Source organism: Cupressus sempervirens, chromosome 11 (assembly GCF_028749045.1).
Source record: "Cupressus sempervirens isolate cs-2001-9-10 chromosome 11, ASM2874904v1, whole genome shotgun sequence".
NCBI classification, from domain to species: Eukaryota; Viridiplantae; Streptophyta; class Pinopsida; order Cupressales; family Cupressaceae; genus Cupressus; species Cupressus sempervirens.
In genome coordinates, this window is record NC_143128.1 from 675,490,213 (window position 1) to 675,510,117 (window position 19,905).

General features: G+C 34.0%; 1 protein-coding gene across 2 annotated transcripts in view; it reads right to left on the reverse strand.

The window, feature by feature from the left end:
- PTAC3 (plastid transcriptionally active 3) overlaps window positions 1-19,905 on the reverse strand; it is a 285,319-nt gene that overhangs the window by 129,495 nt on the left and 135,919 nt on the right. For both annotated transcript variants that reach the window (XM_089808584.1, XM_089808583.1), the window contains exon 5: window positions 7,210-7,282. In XM_089808584.1, coding sequence (XP_089664710.1) covers window positions 7,210-7,282 — 73 coding nt within the window. The remainder of the gene's footprint in view (window positions 1-7,209; window positions 7,283-19,905) is intronic.

Below are 19,905 nucleotides of genomic sequence, written 5' to 3' on the forward strand. Positions count from 1 at the left end.
CAGTGTGTAACCCATTTGGTTGATAGTGAAGCCACACATAATTTCATAGGTAAGAGATTAGTAGCCAGATAAAAATTATAGGCAAACAACTTTTGAAGTTTCAATGTGACAATGGAAGATAGTTTACTTCAAGATGCACCAATAGAGTCCACAATTGAGTATAGAAATGGATGACTACACACTTACAAATGATTTTTATGTTATGTTATAATTCTTGGGCAAATAAGTGCAGGATTTCAAGAGGATGAAGCTTAAGTATACAATAGGTGGCAAGAAGGTTGTGCTTAAGGCACTCTCAGGCAAGGGATCTATGGTCATTTCATCTTGTAGCATGCAATCTTTCTTTACGCATAATGATGTGGCTTGGGCGACAAAGTGCTTCATCATGTCTAAGTTGACTACATCATAGGATGATCAAACATTTCATGTGGATGTGCAAAGGGTTTTGGATAGGTACATTGTTATTTTCTGTGACATTCCCCCTGAGGTGTTGTCGGATTGTGGGTAGGAGCACATTATAGACCTTGAGGGAATTAAGCCCATGATTACCACACCCCATCATCATCATAAGAAATTCAAGGATGAGAAAGAGAAGACCATTTGAGATTTATTGGCCATGAGGCAAGTAAAACCTAGCTCTAGCCACTTTGCTTCTCTTATGGTATTAGTGAAGAAGGATGGCACTATGTGCATGTGCATTAACTACCTTGCACTCAATAAGAAAACAATTAAAAAGAACTACCCCATCCCGCACATAGATAAGTTGTTATATGAGATACATGGAGCAATCTTATTTTCGAAGATTAATTTGTGTTTATGATACCATCAGATTCAAGGGAGAGAGGAGGATATACATAAGACTAATTTCAGATGTCACTATGGCCATTACGAGTTTATGGCTATGTTGTTTCGCCTCATGCACCTACCTCCATTTAATTGTGCACGAATTGCATCTTTATTAAGTGGCTCTAGAAATTAGAATTGTTGTTTTCTAATGACATTTTGATATATAATAGGTCATGGGAGAAGCACGTGAGGCATTTGGACGAGGTGCTTGGTATTATGAAGACTTGGTCACTATTTGCCAAGATGTTAAAATGCAAGTTTGGAGTTACACAAATATTAAATTTTGGACATGTGATTAGTAAGGATGGAATTAGCATGCATGAGAAGATTCAGGCAATTTCAAATTCACTAACACCCATGAACATTATAGAGTTGAAGGGGTTCCTTGGTTTTTGTACATAGTATGAGAGATTTGTTAAGGGATACATACAGCTTACAGTTCCATTAACAAATCTTATTTAAGAAGGGGCCTTCAGATGGTCAAAGGCGACACAGATTGTGTTTGACAGATGTTACATTCCAAATTTTACTTAATTTAAAAATGTCCTTATAGTCATTGAGATTTCATGTGAACTCAGTTGACTAGTAAATTAGTTAAACAGTAGGGTTCAAGTGAAAACAAAAAGTTGGTTATTCGTTATAATTTCATGGATAGTGAAATAGCAATTAATCATGATGATGTTTTATGAAAATGATTACTTGTTATAGTAAATTTTATTTTATACTAAGGAATATGTTATTATTGTGGTAATTCTCCTTTTGTACTAGCGCGACGAAGGGGGGGTAAGCAATGCTAGAGAGGGAACTGGGGAAGGGGCACCAATCCACCAATGAGCTAGCACATATGAGTTCTAATCCATGGCTAAGGAAAAACAGCTAGGCAAGAAAGAGTATACTATGGACGACTATGAGCTAACCAGGTCAATATCATTAAACAATAAAAGAAAATCACTAAGCATTAATTAAACTAAGAACTAGTGTTACCTTTATAACTTGGATTGATCTTAGAGCTTCCTGTGATATCTGTCATGTCTTAATCTAACAGTACCATAGTATCTACATATACTTGTACATGTATATACATATATATGTATCTTTGTGTAAATTCAAATGAGACATACATGACCGGATACGTCCACTTAAAATATGACATATACACTAGATACATTTTCTTAGAATATCACACATATATGTGTACATGCAATTACAAGTATAGGTAGATTTAGGGTGGTATTTCTATATTAACACATTAAGATGGAAGTTATTATTTTCCAACTTTGGCAATGGTTTTAATATTATATCATGTGCGGCCTTATTCTTTACATTCTTCAGTGGACCATTATATTTCTTGGTGACCATTTTAATTTTATGCTATTGCCACATATGTTATAGATGGCTCTTTGTTTTATAACTCTTTTTACCACCTTTCACCTTCTTGCTCATAACTAAGCATGCAACCAAGAGAGACAAGATTTTATATGTGCAATGGCTCTTAGTGAAAATCATTTGCAACTATATATCAAAGAGATGTCGCACTCAAATATTGTTCTGAATTTCATACCATCGCAGTCACATAATGTTCTGAAGTTCTTTCCATCACAGTCTCATATTGTTACGACATTCATTCCATACTATACTACAATCACATGCCATTTTGTAATTCATATGAGAGGTTCTTCTTGCACATTGATTCTGCAAACCTATCGTGCTCGGCGTATAGTGTCATGATTTACTATTGGAGATTGCACATCGTTGGTTTATACTCTATGATTGCAACCACAAAGTCGTGGTATAATAATAGTTTGAATTCAATTACTAGTAGGTGCCAAGAAGTTGTGTCAAGCATACCAGCTTCCTCCAGCACAAGGAAGAGAAATTACCTTCCCAGGTTGTGCATTCTCTCTATCTCGCTATTCTTTTTATTTGTTGTATGAGTCTAAAAGCTTTAGCTTGGAAGTTGAAAGTTATGATATCATAGTTAGAGCCTAGCTCTGAATGAACTATTTATTTACTTATGTCTGATTTTGCAAATATGTACAAGAGTTGGATAATTTGTTGCAACGAGTAATAATTTTATTTTCATATCTTTTGTTTTAACTTGGAAGAGATCCAACCGGTGCAATACTTATATTAGGGTGTCTTCTATATGCCCTTTGAGATAACAGACAACACTCTCAAGAAGAGACTAGAAAACAATCAAAAAGAATCATGAGTCTTTTGCATTAATATTGACCATAAGCCCAAGCAGGGCAGAATGTATTTGGCTGTGTTTATACAATATTTAGACAGCCACCCCAGAAATTCATCAAGGATGACCAACAATGCCAAGATGAAGGGTGTAAAACAATAATCAATGAGCAGAGGCTTATCCCTGCATGATAAGAGAAATAAATCACTAACTAATTAACAAGTAATGAGTATAACCAACCTAACAAAACAAGTCAGCTCATGGTAATCCAATGTATAGGCCTTGTTTGTCAAGTCGAGTGGTGGGTGTACCCACACAAATCCTTGGCCAAAGTAGGTTAGTGGCATGCTTCCTATTGTGATCACTAGAGGTCAAGGTTGCTAGCAGTTGGCAGATAGGTTCATGGAATGTATCCATAGCCTAGTTGGCTGCCTAGCCGACACTCTAACACCAGGATGCTTAGCGGTGTGACAGTGGTATCCCAAGCCTAAACCCAAAGTAAGGAGGGTCTTTTTCAGTTGAGATTGCATAGGGATACTTAAGGGTCTGCAACTAGAAGGATAAGCCCTTGGTAATGCTTCTCCTCTCCACCAAATGCCAATACTTGCACAATACAAGCATATGATCTACATGCAAGATAACTTCTTATTGGGTACTTTACTTTTAAGTTTTTTGCATTTTCAATTGATGTATGTTTAGGTGGTTAATGTAGTTAAATCTGGTATTCTTTCAATAGACTAGGATTCAGTTAAGTTGTTATATCTAATGTTCTTTAATTTGTGTATATAATTAGATGTTATAATTGTATTCATGTGACTATGAAATGGTTGTTACAATTGTCCTCCATGTGAATCTGAAATAAAATGTGTATTCTTTTTTTGTTAATTTAAATCAATTGTATAGGATGAAAAAATTGCATGTTACAACAGACCTAAGGGCTCATATTAGCCCTTTTGGATTTCTCTCAAGCTTTTGTACTAGAGTATGATGGTTGTAGAGAGGGTATTAGTAAAGTTCTTATTCAGGATCCCTATCCTATAGCCTACAAGATAAGGAACCTGAGAAATAATGAGAGGTTATACTCCACCTATGAGAAGCAGATGCTCGCCATCATGCATGGGTTGGCAAAATTTAGACAATCCCTAGTGGGTGGTACATCTGTGGTGAGAACAAACCATAATAGCTTGAAATGTTCCTAAAACAAAAGGAATTTAACGAGCATCAACAAAAGTGGTTGACCAGGATATAGGCTTGTGATTTCGACAGAGTATTTAAAGGGAAAGGAAAATGTGGTTTTTAATGTAGTGGTTGCCCTATGTTCCTTGAGTGATATTTCCACTAATTGGAAGTCTTAACTATTGGTTGAGTACTCTAGAAATTAGTATGCTTGTGAGGTTATGAATGGTTTCATAAAGGATGACAAGTCTAGAGTGAGTGATGATGCCATAGATTATAAAAATAAGATCTAATTAGTCCCTGGATCGAAGCTTAAGAAACGGGTGCTACATACCTATCATGATACACCAGTTGCAGGGAATCAGGGATACTTAGATATATAGATAAATCAAAGCGAGGTTCTCAATTGCCTCAAGGGCAATGTTTTGCGGGATTTGTGTGAGTGCATGACTTGTTAGTAGAACAAGTCAGAGTACACCTTCCCAATTGGTCTTCTACAACCATTCCCCATCCATGTGAGAGACTGCATATATGTTGTGGACAGGCTAACAAAATATGTACACTTCTTTCCTAATGCAACATGAACAAATAGGAACACCGATGAATATGCTACAGTATAACACAATCATCATTTACTCAACCTAAAACAACCATCGGTTTCTTTACAATAGTTGTTTATAGATCCACCAAAACCATGGCAATACAAAACTATCCACCCAATGAATACAATGAACGATGCATATGAAGAAAACTAAAAAACGAGAAGACGGAAGTTATATTATACACACAACAATCAGAGGGAGATGAATCAACTCAACCATGAGAGAACTGACGATGATAAGAATAATCGACTTCAAAGAAATAAAACAAAAAAAGCAATGGCACTCAAAATGATAGTCTCCAACGAAAATCGCCGACATGAAAGATGATTTACACACTGCACCAAATAGTGCCAAGAGATTGAAAAAATATCACACTACACAAAATAAGAACATTGCATAATATGCAGAAAAAGACTATTGCAGCTTGGGTGAGTCAAAGATAGGAGCAATATAATTACTACAAGCAGAGAACTTCCAATCCAAAAATATTCTAGCAAATCCAATATAAAACAGAAGGCAAAAGAAACATTACCATGAAAAGTCTCAAATAGATTACTAAGAAGCTTGATGTGGTTGCTCCAAGTATGAAGGGGCTATATTGTAATTACCTTGTCTTCAACACTAACAAATTGCCTACAAGATTCTTAAGCAATCTAAAAGGATACACGACTCCTTTATTGCTTCTATCCAACCTTCTTGTAATACCATGTTAATGTTTTGCCCAGAAACAATTTATAAACAGCAATAAGGAAGAGCATAAATAAGAACAAAAGATGTAAAACATTTATCCTGGGAAAACCCCTCCACTTGAAGGGAAAAACCCGGCTGCCCCACAAAACTATCACTTTATTGATACTGAAAAGTACAAGTACAATGACTATCATTTGATACAATATATATAAAGAATTGAGAAACACTTCATTATACAACTGAAGATCTCTTCAAATTCCAAATATAAAACTCTTCATAGTTCCATATGCATGACACACCTCTACATCTAATATTATCATAAATGTCTTCTTCAGCTGAAGATGACCTTTATTACATAAAATGAGAGATAAAGATCTCTATCACAGCTACAATATTCAACATAACCAACCTCATTAGCCTACGAGGGGGTCAGTGATAGGCTAATCTGCTCTGCTCTTATGTCAACTAGAAGGGGACATCAGAGAGTGAGCCATAGATATAAACTCAGATTGCAGAATTGGCAAATCCAACATCAAGATCTTGGGCAGCCAAATTTACAGATTTCTACTAAGGAAAAAGGTTTCGAGAAATTAAAACACCCTTATGAACAGTTAAATTCTTTTTCAACTTACTCATTGCATCCAGTCATTCCACTCACTCATTCTTTACCTTTTCATTCCCCATTCAAAATCACTAACTTTTACTATGCAAGAGTTGCTATATAATTGAGATAGTTGTTTTCTACAAACCAAGATTTTATCTAGACAGTTGGACTTTGTTCACAAAGTTTTTCAGCTTTCGACTACAAGTATCAAATTAAAGCAAAACCTAAATGGAGCAAAACATTTCCCTCATATTTAGACTCATTCTATTTCATGTTTTCTCTTATATTTCATAGATTCAAAATTCAAAATCTGAAAGAAGAAAGATAAAAGACTGGGTGTCATATGTTTTCCATTTTTAACCATTTTTTCTTTGCATTTTTTTTTTTTAAATTTTATTGCTTGGATTTTTAATTTTTTCCTCAGTCTTCATGGCTAGATTCTTATATTAAGAATACTATTTTCTATCTACAACATAGAGTAAACATTTTAAATATGCTAAAGCCAAAACAAATAAACCACTTCTAGAACATGGCACAAAATTAAGGGAAAATTTAACAAAAGCTGCAATATAAAGCCAGCAACAATCACTTATTTCCAATCCATATAACAAATTAATATATAAGACAGAATAAAAAGCATTAACAGCAATTGTAGTTGAAAATACCATTCCCCTCACTGCAAGAGAATGACACTTAGTATTAAGTATTTACTGGAATTTTCGAATTCAATTTATTCAAGCTAAATAAAAAGAATATTAAAGTTCGTATGCAAAAAATAGATCACTTGCAATCCAAGAAAACTCAAAAAACTAGACAATTAAAGAAGCTCAGAGATAAGCTTTACAATGTACCATGTCTCACCATTAAAAGTAAAATACATGCAAAGGTCATAAAATTTAGATGTTAACTTTTATTTATGCATTAGTTGACAACTAGGAGGAAATTGAGAGTTTCAAAGTTTATAGAAGAGCATTTATAATGTAATTTGAGCTTGAAATTCACTGTAGGAAGCTTTGCTCCCACTTCTTTAGTGCCCTCATCTCTTTATCCAATTAAAAGGCATGTCCATTCTTAAAAAAACAGAAACATAATATAAATTTTACCTATTACCAGAATTTGCTCTTAAGTGTGCTTCGAAAACCCAATTGTATGTCTCCGTGTCAGGCCTCATAAATTCTACAAAAAGGACCAGAGTCTGAATAAAAGATTCCAACTGCGTATACCAAATGTATGAAATAATGGTAATATCAAAGTCAAACAGCTTTGAACAAGCATTTTGTGAGTATAGGTTAAAAGTAATGAGAAACAGCACATCCACTTGTTTAACAAATACTCAAAAAAATAAGGAATATTATTTTGAATTTAATGTATACATGATTACACTCATGCATTGTTATCCCTGAAGGTAGTTATCGTATCCAAACTGTTTTTTGAAACACTAGTCAAGGAGTTGTCTAACTCATACATGAAGCTGTATGAATGTATAGCATCTAGAAGATATTTAATATGAGAAAGGAATTAAAGGCAAACACCTACAATCTACAATGTTTCTAGTTAGACACATATTTGAAATTAATTCCTATCTCAAACTATAGTCAGCTCAACGGAGAAACAAAAAAGGCATTCTATTCACTTTATAATGTAAAATTGGGTCTATATCATGGACAAAGTTCAATGGAGCCCTTTGACAACAAGAAAAGCATACAAACAAAACAAAACAAAAATCCAAAATATATGCCCACTTGAAGTAAAATACAACATATGAAATCATTACGAGAGATTGTTCTCAACTCTAAGTGTTGTCAAACAGTAATACATCGGCAACATGATCACAAGCAATTGCATTGACAGAAAATCATTTAAGTACTAGAGTAGCTGTCAACATATATTATATAAATGCACATAGTGTGGCAACAGAATAAGGCAAAATTGTTTACATAACAAGAACTTTTTGTGACAATGATATTACTTCTTGCAAACTTGTAGAATTTTGTACAATCACAATCTAAGTGGGTAGAAGCTTCTCAACTATTTATAATAATATATGTCCTGAGCTTAATACACAATCCATCGGATTAATCACGTTTAGTGAGCCTGTCACTTAAGACTAATTTTATTCAAATCATATCCATAAGGCTACTCTTAACTTTAAAGTTGAAAACTGTAAGTATAAAGTATTATCACCAAAAAAGGTTGACATCTACCTTTCCCTCTAACCTTGAGCATCCAATTGAACAGTCTTAGGAAATGCTGCAAAAATATTTATGTTGCAGCTGGTTGTTGCAGTCTTCACTGCATATAAAGTAGACAACATGGTTGATACTGGAATAGAAGTTGGTTGCTTGTATCAGCATTGTCATGAACATATGGATTGCAAGATAACTAAAATAACTTACAAATGGATTAAAAACAAAATGAGAAGTTTCTTAAGACACAGGATTATTTTAGAAATTTTATCCAGGAGTTCTTAAATATAGCATTACCATGCAAGAGTGACCAGAAATATCAAGGCTGACATTAGTTAAAGAAAATTTTAAATAGATACGTTTCTGTGAAAGAGGCCAAAAATATTACAAAGCCTTAAGAAACCACTAACTGGAGCTCCCATCCTTACAGTACCAAACCCAACCATACCACTCAAACAAAGATATCCTATATATAACAAATCTTAGCAGCACTATTATGGCCAGTCAAAACTTCTAATTATTTACCTTGCAATAGTTAGCTCAAAGTAAATACATATAAAAAAATGTTACCATTCCTTTGCCTTTTTCCCAAAGGTAATTTTCCTGGAAGACAATAATGATAGTACTCAACGTTTAACGAGTGCAAACCAAAAATAATCTTCAGATCATAGGCAGGACACTTTGCTCATAGAAAATCTATCAAAAGATATCATTATACATCACATTTCATATCAACAATAGTAGTTTATCATCCTTAATTAAACAAAAGGGGTAGTAAATCAACACCTAAAAAAGATGTTAGGATACCATGTAAAGAGTAGAAATATAATGTGAAAAAAATATTGATTTTAAATTTACTACAAAATAGAACACACACAATCATAGAAACAGGTCTTTTCAAACCATAGAAGCATTGAACTTACAAGGCAACAACATGACAAGAGAAAAGTATAAATATTCAATTACATGGGTTTAAAATTGGAAAAAAATGATAAATTTTATAGAATAAATACTCAAAGAAACACAGAAATACTTAAATAAAAAACACAGATAAATTAACTTAAGAGTGTCATTTTGAAAAACCCTGGCTTCTTCAATCACACACATTGATATCATGGTTGTTTATCCATTTTTGACTAAATGGAGACTATTAACTGTATGAACTGGACACATGAGATAGGACTCGTGTGGACAAATTGTTGGGTATCAAACACTCTCAATTCACCATGCGTTTTTTACAATTATTGATAATATGTTTGATTGGTTTGTGTTTCATGGAACTCGCCAACACAGAATAAAATAGCATGTATTCTATCCTTTCTTGATGAAGGAAAACTCAAATGCTAAACAATATGACAATATGTGATCAATAAGGCAACCCCTAGGTTTACACTACAAACTAGGGAATTTGTGTTGGATATAACACAAAAACTCTCAAAAAACACATAACTACTCTCACTACCCTCGCTTAAGAAACACCTGACGCAAAACAAGAGAGGATAAAAGTCACCTCCTAGCTACCCTCGCTTAGAGTTGCACACGGACGCCACCAAAAGAAATTATATTGGAATCAATGCAGCAATGAGAGATAATATTCATTCAACATGCCAAGCATAAGGCCTACCTCGTTGCGACCATATACATCCCAAATTACAATCAGCAAGTTAAGAGCTCAAGCTTACATAGCCAAATCTTGTATTTTCCTTCTATATAGCTTCATTGTTGGATAACATCAGAAATGACATGACAGTATTGGATACTTGTATAAAAGAAATAAGAAAATGCATTTCCAAAGGGAAGTGTAATAACCCCTATCTGGTTATAGCTTAGATAAACACTAATTCCTTTTACCAATAAGAGATTTGTCATTTAATCAAACACTTGGCAATCACTCCAATAATTAATGTCTGGCAATTTTCTAAATAGTCTTAATGATTGAATTGCAAACTATCCTTCATGCCACATAACAATGAAATACTGAACTTCTTATCACACTCTAAATTTCTCTTGCAAACATGTAGAACGTATCTTTGGCTGAGATATAATGGTAAACTCAAATTAAGCGACCAATGCCAATCTAGCAAGTCAAATTGATTGACAAGATAATCCTCAGCTGTTTATTATTTCACCAAACAAACTCTAGGGAAGACACAATTCACAGAAAATTGGCCCTATTAAGATAGCTAAAGAACTCCCAGAAATTTCCAGAATTTTATTTGCCAAAACTGAATTAACAATGTTTGCAAAATCTAAATCCGTTGGAACTTAATTGTAATTTGGATGATTTGACATAGCTAATATGGAAATGCAAAACTCCAAACTGGAAAGTTGCAGGGCTAGGACAATTCACAGCCTCCTCCAATGCAAAAACTACACCCAGCCAACATGAATTTACCACAAGTCCTCAATATGTTTGCCAAACAATGACATAGCACAGCATGGAATGTGTATTGCAGACCTGGAGATCAAATTGTGAGCCTTGAATGAAATCACAAAGAAAAGATGAGTTGACGGCAGGCTCCTAGTCCAAATCGCAGCTATGGTAAAGATTTGTAGGGGCTTCCAATGTAGACACTAGGTCTTAAAATTACCCACGCAAATCTCTGGAAATGTATAACAAGCCTGTCCAAGATAAAATGCAGCTCCCCAACGATCAACCACTGCCTAAGTAGAAGCATCAGATTTTGGCAAACCAAATTATGACTCCCAATTTGAATCGCAGCTCTCAAAAATTCACTACTTTCTTCAGTAAAACTCAGGAATAATCCTCTCCTTAGACACAATATGAATAGTAGGAGGAAATTAGACAATTTTTTTATCACAGCACAGTTTGCAATAGAAATTATCAGAATAACCCTTATACTTCAGCAAGGGCACCCAATTCAGAGAACTCAGAAAAAGCAACAAAGGCATCAAAAGCAAATAAAATATCCAAGCATGCTTTTCTCAACAAATGGGCTTGTATTTATAACCTTCAGATTCCCTTTTGTTGCCAAAATGTAACTTCACTCAAAAAGCTTCACCACACAACATTAATTAGAAAGTTCCATCAGATTCTCTCACTTGACTTGGCTTAACTAATGCATAAATGGCTCGTTCCACTAATAACTCAACCTTTTACTTAAGAAAATTTATAAAGTAAAATTATAACTTTATAATAAGTCATTTAATTATTTAATAATAATTTGGCCACTAAAAATATAATACCTCCCAAAAGACTCATCATTTAAATATGACATCTGAAATAGGAGTCATACCTATTATTTCTCCATGTAACCAAATGCACTTTCCAAAACTAGAAAGGGTCCATCTCGATCAACACCAACTTACCACAAATAGTAAGTACACAAGACTAAGCCCAAACGAAGTCCAATATGAGCCAAATGAAGACCAACCTATAGCTTACTAAATTGTGGAAAAGATAAGACCCTCCCAACCCAAGCCAATACCTCAGAAGACCCTCTATCCACAATAATTAGCCTATGAGGATCACAATAATAAGCTAATCTTTGAAACTCTTATCCTAGCAAAAATAGGGACATTATAGAAAGAATTTGTATGTTGATTGTGCTTTAACACAAGCACACCTTTGCCACCACAAATGTTATAAAAGAAATTGATCTGAATTCTAATTCCGGATTACAATACCTGGTGTGATACCTACGGTCTATTAATTCTAATGCGAATAGAACAATTTCAGTACAACAGATTATGCAAACCAAAAGTAGTTCATTTCATTCAAAACTCAAGTTTATACAATGTTTGATGAATCTAAAGGGCCACCAACATCCCTTCGAAAAGAAAAGAATAGTTCACATAATGTTTATTACATAATAAAATATTATAACTATGAAAACTATTTAAAAACTATTCCAAATTTTATGTCTACTTGTAGAAGTCATAACTTTCAGCACATGGCTCGAAAATGTATGCCACTTACACCATTGGAAAGGTAATCAAATTGTTTACCTCCAAATTTCAAGAGACACAACTCTTGGAAGATTTCAAGGCCCAAAAAATGCTCCGAAGGCCTCCAAAAATGCAAGATACTAAAGTATATAAAATACTGGAAAAGTTCTCATTTCTGCTTTTGTTGGCCTCCTCTGGATCATCATGGACCATATTCTTATCAGAAATAGAGCAAGAAATTGAGAAGAAGAATGAAGATATGAAGAATAATTATATGAAACTCATTGAGTTTGATTAGAAGATTAGCAAAGCAAGTGATGAACTCGGAATATTGCAGTATGATAAGGACAAAGTATTCAAGAGATTCAATCTACTCAAAGATCACTTGGCACCTAAGCTAGACTTGATTACTATAAAGCTATATACATTTTTGGAAGGAAAATCATCTTATTAGAAGTTTGCATATACTGATCTAAATGCAGCAAAACTAGCAACCTATGGATTATGCAGAGTCATCAGTATTGCAAGGGCGATGAAAGCTTCATGGGATGAGGATTTCAAGAATACAAGACAAACTTTTCTGATTGTATAAGTCTTTTTGGGAGCAAACCAGCTTGAGGGCAAAAGAAAAAGGCACCAAAATTTTGTTATGTACATGGTTTTTATCTCACCTTTGTCATTAATGTCAAAGGGGGAGTGACAAGTAAGTAAAACTTATAAATATTAAGGAGATATATGTTAGAGCATACTCTAAGGGCCAATACCATATATTTGTAGAAGATGGTTTATGAATCAAGATGATCCACAATTTTGAGATTTTGTTTTGGCCGCAAAATTTGCAATTTTGTTACTTAGCTGATTTTTCCCATATGTTTCCATCAATGCCAAAGGGGGATATTGTTGGTAGTTTGGCTAATGTAAAGTATTAGGGTTGTCATTTATTGCAACATATAGTCTACTTCAAGATGGCAAAAGCTAATATGAAGTTTAAAGTTCAAAATTGTCTAAATATGATGAAGGGAAACTGTGAACGGGAATAGAGTTTTCTTCGGCATGTTTACCTAAAAACACATGTAGACTTGCGCACTTGAAGGAAGGTAGTATGGATAGTGTATGACACGTGCAAGACCGCAAAAAGAAATATCAAGTTTTGTCATGTCCTTTATTTTCTTCCAATTGAATTTAATAATAAACAATAATAAAATTTTAAAAATTATAATATAATTTATGTTTATATACTAATTAACATAATTGAATTACATAAATAACAAAATATAACATTATATTATAATTGATAAAAATATGATAATATTTCATGATAATAATAAACAAGGATATGGGGCAAGTATTTAACAAATAAAATGAACATAAGATTTAATCAATACTATATTTGATTCATTATTTTATGAATTTGAAAGATCCCAAAACGGATCCTTTAACTAAATTTCTATAAGTTTTAATTAAAATAATAGATTTTCCTGTGCTTTCCTTGTGGTCTTAGAGAATTAGACAGAAGTTGCAGAAGGATTGTTTCTTCTTTTTTGTATTTTCCAGATATAACTAAAACAATAATTAACAATAGCAGCAAATAATATAATATTCAATCAACCAGAATAGCTACAAATCATACCAAGCAAGATATGTAATCAATATGCCAACAAAGGTGTTTACAAACAAGGAATGAAGACGCCAACTGCAAGAATGGACTAGCCACGCACGAAAAGGGTAGAGATGGCTGACATAGACCAACCAACAAAACATGTACCAGCTGAAAGGAAATCGTACGGCTGCTATAGTCAAGCCAAGGCAGCAAGAAGATCCCAACGTGCCAAACAAGACCCTCAACGTGCAATGCACAAGCACCCCCAAATGCTGAACTTAACAATCTTTGTCAACTACTAAAACAATATTGTAAAATACTACTGAAACCATCTATTGGGGTTTGTGTCCCAATAGCTAGGCTCTAAGGTTTGCGTCCCAGTCCTCTAGAATCACTCCTCAGAGCAAAATCACAAATAACAAGAATGAAGATGTAAAAGATAATTATCTCCCTCTCAAAGCCAATCGAACCCTAAAGGGAGAATATGCCTTTCCCTTTATAATAAAATGACATCTTCTCATTTAAAAGACCTTTATGTATAGGAAAAACACCCCTTTCCTCAAATAACATAACTCTAAATGCCCGAAGGTTTCCAGATGATGAAAATAAGTTATAATAATTCAAGACCTTTCCAATGAGCTATAACACAGGCCTACCTGACCAAATGAAGCCAACATCCCCTTATTACTCCTATTAGCTATATAAATAGCTTTAATTTAAATTATTTAAACACAAACTTAGGAAATATTAAAAATATTTCATTTTATTCAACTGGAAAGCCAAATTCAACTAGAAAGCGAAACCAACCAAATAATTAGTGAACGGGTCCTATCACCTACCTATGACTGATGTCAGGCAATGTGGGCCAACTGGCAGTCCTATCCCTAAAAACTAGGTATGCTTTTAGAAATTAGGGAATATACCCTGTCACCCAGAAACTAAAACCGTATACTGGTCTCGAGGAGCCTCAAATCTGATCACTACCACAACCTCCTAAATTTTAGGAAAATCCATAAAATTAAGGAACTGTCGCGACTGGCTCTCAAACTGACTATAGAACCAACTCTAGTCATTGAGTATCCAGTATGAGTCTCTATCCACCACTGCTAGCCTACGAGACTCCAATAATAGGCCAACTCTCATGACTCTGCTTGTCAGACTAGAGGGGACATGACGAAATTGATACTATAGTCAAAAATGTTAATCAAAATATAAATTCTCCTCAAAATCACCTTACCATTATAAATCTGGGTTGTAAAGTTTTTGCAAATTCCTTGGACTGAATATAGATTAAATTCTGCCATCTCTATCGTCTTTATACTTGCTGTGAATAATTTCATAATATTGCCTTCAACTGGATTAGAAATGTAAATCAGAATTCTGAGTTTTACTTCTACTATTTGTATGAAGGTAGTAATGACTAAGGAGGAAACTTATTTGATCTTGTGTGTCTTTAGACTTCATCCTTACCCTCTATATGTATAGGAGTCAAGGGACTTGTCCTTAGAAAGGACATGTCTCTTCCAACATTATTTGCCCAACCCTCTAGAAGTCGACGACTTTCTAAGGATGATTAAGTTTAATTACAAAGGTTCACAACTAAGTTTAGTTTAGTCTTTAAAAAAAAATCCCAAGGATAGCTGCCGATTTATAAAGGAGACAATGCAAACAATTTGTCCTATATATATCATGCAATCTCAAATCGAACTAATCTGTTCTCAAACCAATAGCATTAAGAAGTTATAGAATTAACACTCCCTCTTAACTTGATAATCATACTGAGAGATATCATATCTAGCAACATCAATGAAGATGAACAAGCAAGATTTGATACTCTATATCTATCTGAAACTCCTTAGCATGTGGTATCATAGAACACATGATACAATGTCATATTACTAAACCTTTAGTATGACAAATCACTACTACTAGTGGTAATAGTATTACAAAGAATACAATGTACAGGATAAATCTGAAGAACAATATAATTTCTTCATTTATCCAAGCTGTGACTCATAGTTACTAGTATTTCTATATCACAACATGATCCTGAGTTTAAGACCTACCAGAATACAGGATATCCAAGCTGTGACTCATAGATACTAGTATTTTTATATCACAACATGATCCTGAGTTTAAGACCTACCAGAATACAGGATAAACCTGGAAAATAATAAAATTCTTCCTTTATCCAAATTGTGACTCATAGACATAGCAATGTCTACATCACAATATGATCTTAAACTCATGTAGATCTTACAATAGAACTCTATTGTTTAGCACATTATCTAAGAGATCGCCACCTCTTATGATGTCTTTTATACAAGTGTTCATTATCTCAGAGATCGTCACCTCTTAAATAATGAATACAAATGGTGAAGCCCATAACAGTCAATAGCCTGACAAAATAAAATTATTTTATTAATAATTTAAAGAGTACAAATGGATTACAACTCAACCATACCAAATCTCCTCCTGAACTGTTCTATCTTCACTCTAGATAGAGATTTGGTGAGTATGTCTGCTGTTAGATCTACAATGCAAATGTATTCTAATTTTACAGAATTCCTATCTACCATATCTCTTACATAATGGTAAGGAATTTCAATATGCTTAGACTTGTCATGAAAAACTGAATTCACTTAAAGCGTGATGGAACTCTAATTATCATAATGAATAATCGTAGGATTCATGGCTTGCCCAAATAACCCCACTAGTAACTTCCTTAGCCAAACTGCTTCTCGAGAGGCCATCACTGCTGCAAAGTATTCGACTTCTGTGGAGCTCTAAGCTACTGAAGGTTGCTTTTTGCATATCCAAGATAGCATCGCAGATCTTAAACTGAAACAACACCCTAAAGTACTTTTCTTGTCTTTGACACTTCCACCCCAATCTAAATCAATGAATCCATGCAAATCTAGATCAACTTTCTCATATTTTAATTTAAAATTAAGCGTGCCTTGTAAGTATCTCATAATGTACTTAACTGCAACTAGATGAATCTCCTTTGGCTCACACATAGACTAGCTTAAGGCATTAACAACATCTTGTATTTACTAAGTACATAAGGGACCCAATCATCTATCTGTAGAGAGTAGAATCTATGGAAGGTGATTCTGTTGCTGCTTCCTTAGGTTTATGTAGATTAGTCTCCATTGTAGAAGACATAGGCTTGTAATTCCACATTCCAAATCTCTTCAAAATGTCTAATGTATACTTCCCTTGATTAAGTATGATATTGTCAGAATTTTGCCGTACTTCCAATTCTAGGAAGTAATGAAGGAGTCCCAAATCTTTCATCTCGAATTCTCTAGTTAGATCTTTCTTGCACTAATTTATAAGATGATCATCACCTATTATTAGTAAGTCATCAACATACAGTATCAGAATTACCATATCATCTTTATCTCTTTTATAATATAAATTTGGATCGGCTTCATTATTGGAGAATCCTAAGCCGGTGAGATACTTATCAATTCTTTCATACCAAGCCTTGAGAGCCTGTTTGAGCCCATATAGAGCTTTCTTGAGCCTGCAAACAAAAGCATTAGGATCATGAGTTTCAAATCCTTCAAGTTGCTCCAGATATACTTCTTATGTAATCTTTCCATTTAGGAATGTTGTTTTTACATCCATCTGATGTACTTTCCATCCCTTTGATGCTGCAATTGTTAAGATTGCTCTTACAGAGGTATATCTGGAAACGGAGCAAAGATTTCTTCATAATCAATCCCTTCCTTCTGAGAAAATCCTCTAGCTACAAATCTAGCTTTATACTTTTCAATGCTACCGCCAGCAGCATGCTTTATTTTAAATATCCACTTGGAAGACGCAACAGATTTTCTTTTAGGTCTTGGAACAATTTTCCAAACATCATTTTTCTTAATAGATTGTTATTCTTCTGTCATAGCTTCTTTCCAAGTTGTATGTTTAATAGCATCAAAAGGATTGGTTGGTTCTGTTTTGGATAAATCACTCATGTTTGGTGTATAGCTAGAGAACCTTTTACGTCATTTGCTTTCTCTGACTGTTTCGGAAGGTGCAGCAAAGTGTTGAGCTGCCTCGACTATTTTAATGGCCCAAAATGGTCTTTTCTTAGAATTTTGATTTCCTTCAAGATTCATATTTTGAATTTCATCTTCAATTTCTTCTAAGTTCTCCCTCTTGGACCTAGATTCACTATTTCTTTCAGAACTAGATAAAGGAGAAGGTTCTTCAGAACTCAGGGCTCTTTTGAATGCAAGATCTTCAAAAATCACATCCCTACAATACTTTTCTGTCCAGGTATGAAAATCCTATGTGCCTTAGATGTTTCACCATACCCTACAAAAATACCTTTCCTTCCAGGGGGTTCTAACTTGGTTCTCTTTTCTTTTGGAACATGGATATATACAGGGCACCCAAAAATCTTAAGATGACTTATATTGGGTTTGACCTTGGTAAATACTTCTTCAAGAGTTTTATCTCAAAGGTAGAAGTGAGGGCTTCTATTTTGAATATATACAGCAATAAAAGAGGCTTTTGCCCAAAGATAATATTCTAGATTTTGATCGAAAATCATTGTCCTAACAACTTCCATAATTATCCTATTCTTTCTTTCTGCTACCCCGTTTTGTTCTGGATTATAAGGAACAGTGTACTCCCTCTTAATCCCTGATTCTTTACAAAACCTTTTAAACAAGTCTGAGGTATATTCCCCTCCGTTATCAATTCTAAGGGTTTTAATTTTATGCCCTGAAAGATTTTCAGTTAATGTTTTGAATTCTTTAAACCTCTTTAGGATTTCTTCTGATTCTTTGCATTTTAAGAAGTAAATCCATGTTTTCCTAGAGAGGTCATCTATGAACAAAATATAATACCAAAATCCTCTAAGAGAAGGAACAGACATAGGTCCACATAAATCTGAATGAATTAATTCCAAAACATTATTTGTTTTCCTAGTGCTATCATGAAATGGACTTCTGGTGTTCTTACCCAGAGTGCACCCTTTGCATATGCTTGAGGTAATCCAATAACCATCTTCTCCATAGTTGATAAGGTTTTGAAATTGAGATGCCCTAATCTTCTATGCCATATTTCATTTATGTCTACAGCTTCATGAGCTAAGGCTTGAATTGGTCGACTAGATTCTGTATTCAATTCAAACAAGTATCCTTTTCTCTGAACAATCAACTTCGCTTTCTTGATTGAGGAGTTCTTTGCCCAAGTTAATACTTTTCCATCCACAAATGCAACACTATGCCCATCATCTTCAAGCACTGTAAATGAGATTAGATTTCTTTTAATTCCTAGTACGGAGGGTACACCTTTGAGAAGAAGAGTATTTCCTAATTTTAGTTTCAAGGTGCAATTTTCAATTCCTTCAACAGAGTGTGTTGAATTATCACCAATGGTAACTTCACTATTAACCATCTCTGATAGAGAGTCTATTGTTTCTTTGTATCCTATTACATGTCTAGAAGACCCACTATCAATTACCCATGCTTTATTTGAAATTTCATTTGACAGTGACGAGTACAGTACACGATTCTTAGGATCATAGGTATCTTCTTCCCTAATAAAATTTGTACAGTTTGCTTGTTGTTTAGAATTTTCAGGACAATTAGATCTATAGCGTTCAAATTTTTCACATTTGAAACACTTTATTTTAGATAGATCTCTCTTGGGTTTCCCATTCTTTTGATTTCTCTTTTTCTTCTTGAAATGCTTCTTTTTGCCCTTATATGAGTTTGTATTAAGAACATGAACTTCTTCATCTTTTGTTTTCAGTTTCAATCCTTTCTTTAGTTTTTTGGATTCTTTTTGAAGATAGTCGTTCTTAAGTTTGTTGAAGTCAGGAAGATTATCTCTGGCACTTATTCCTTGTGCAAAAGTCTCCGATGAATCTAGTAATCCATCTATAGTCATTAGTGTTAATTCTATATCACTAATAATGGTTCCTATACTTGATAGTTCATCTCTAATGCCGACAACCCTTAGGAAGTAAGAATTCATTGATTCTCCTTTCTTTATCTGAATGTGATTTAATTGTCTTTTCAATGCTAGAACCCTAGTTGCATTGTTGACTTCATATGCATTTTATAATGCATTCATCATATCAAATG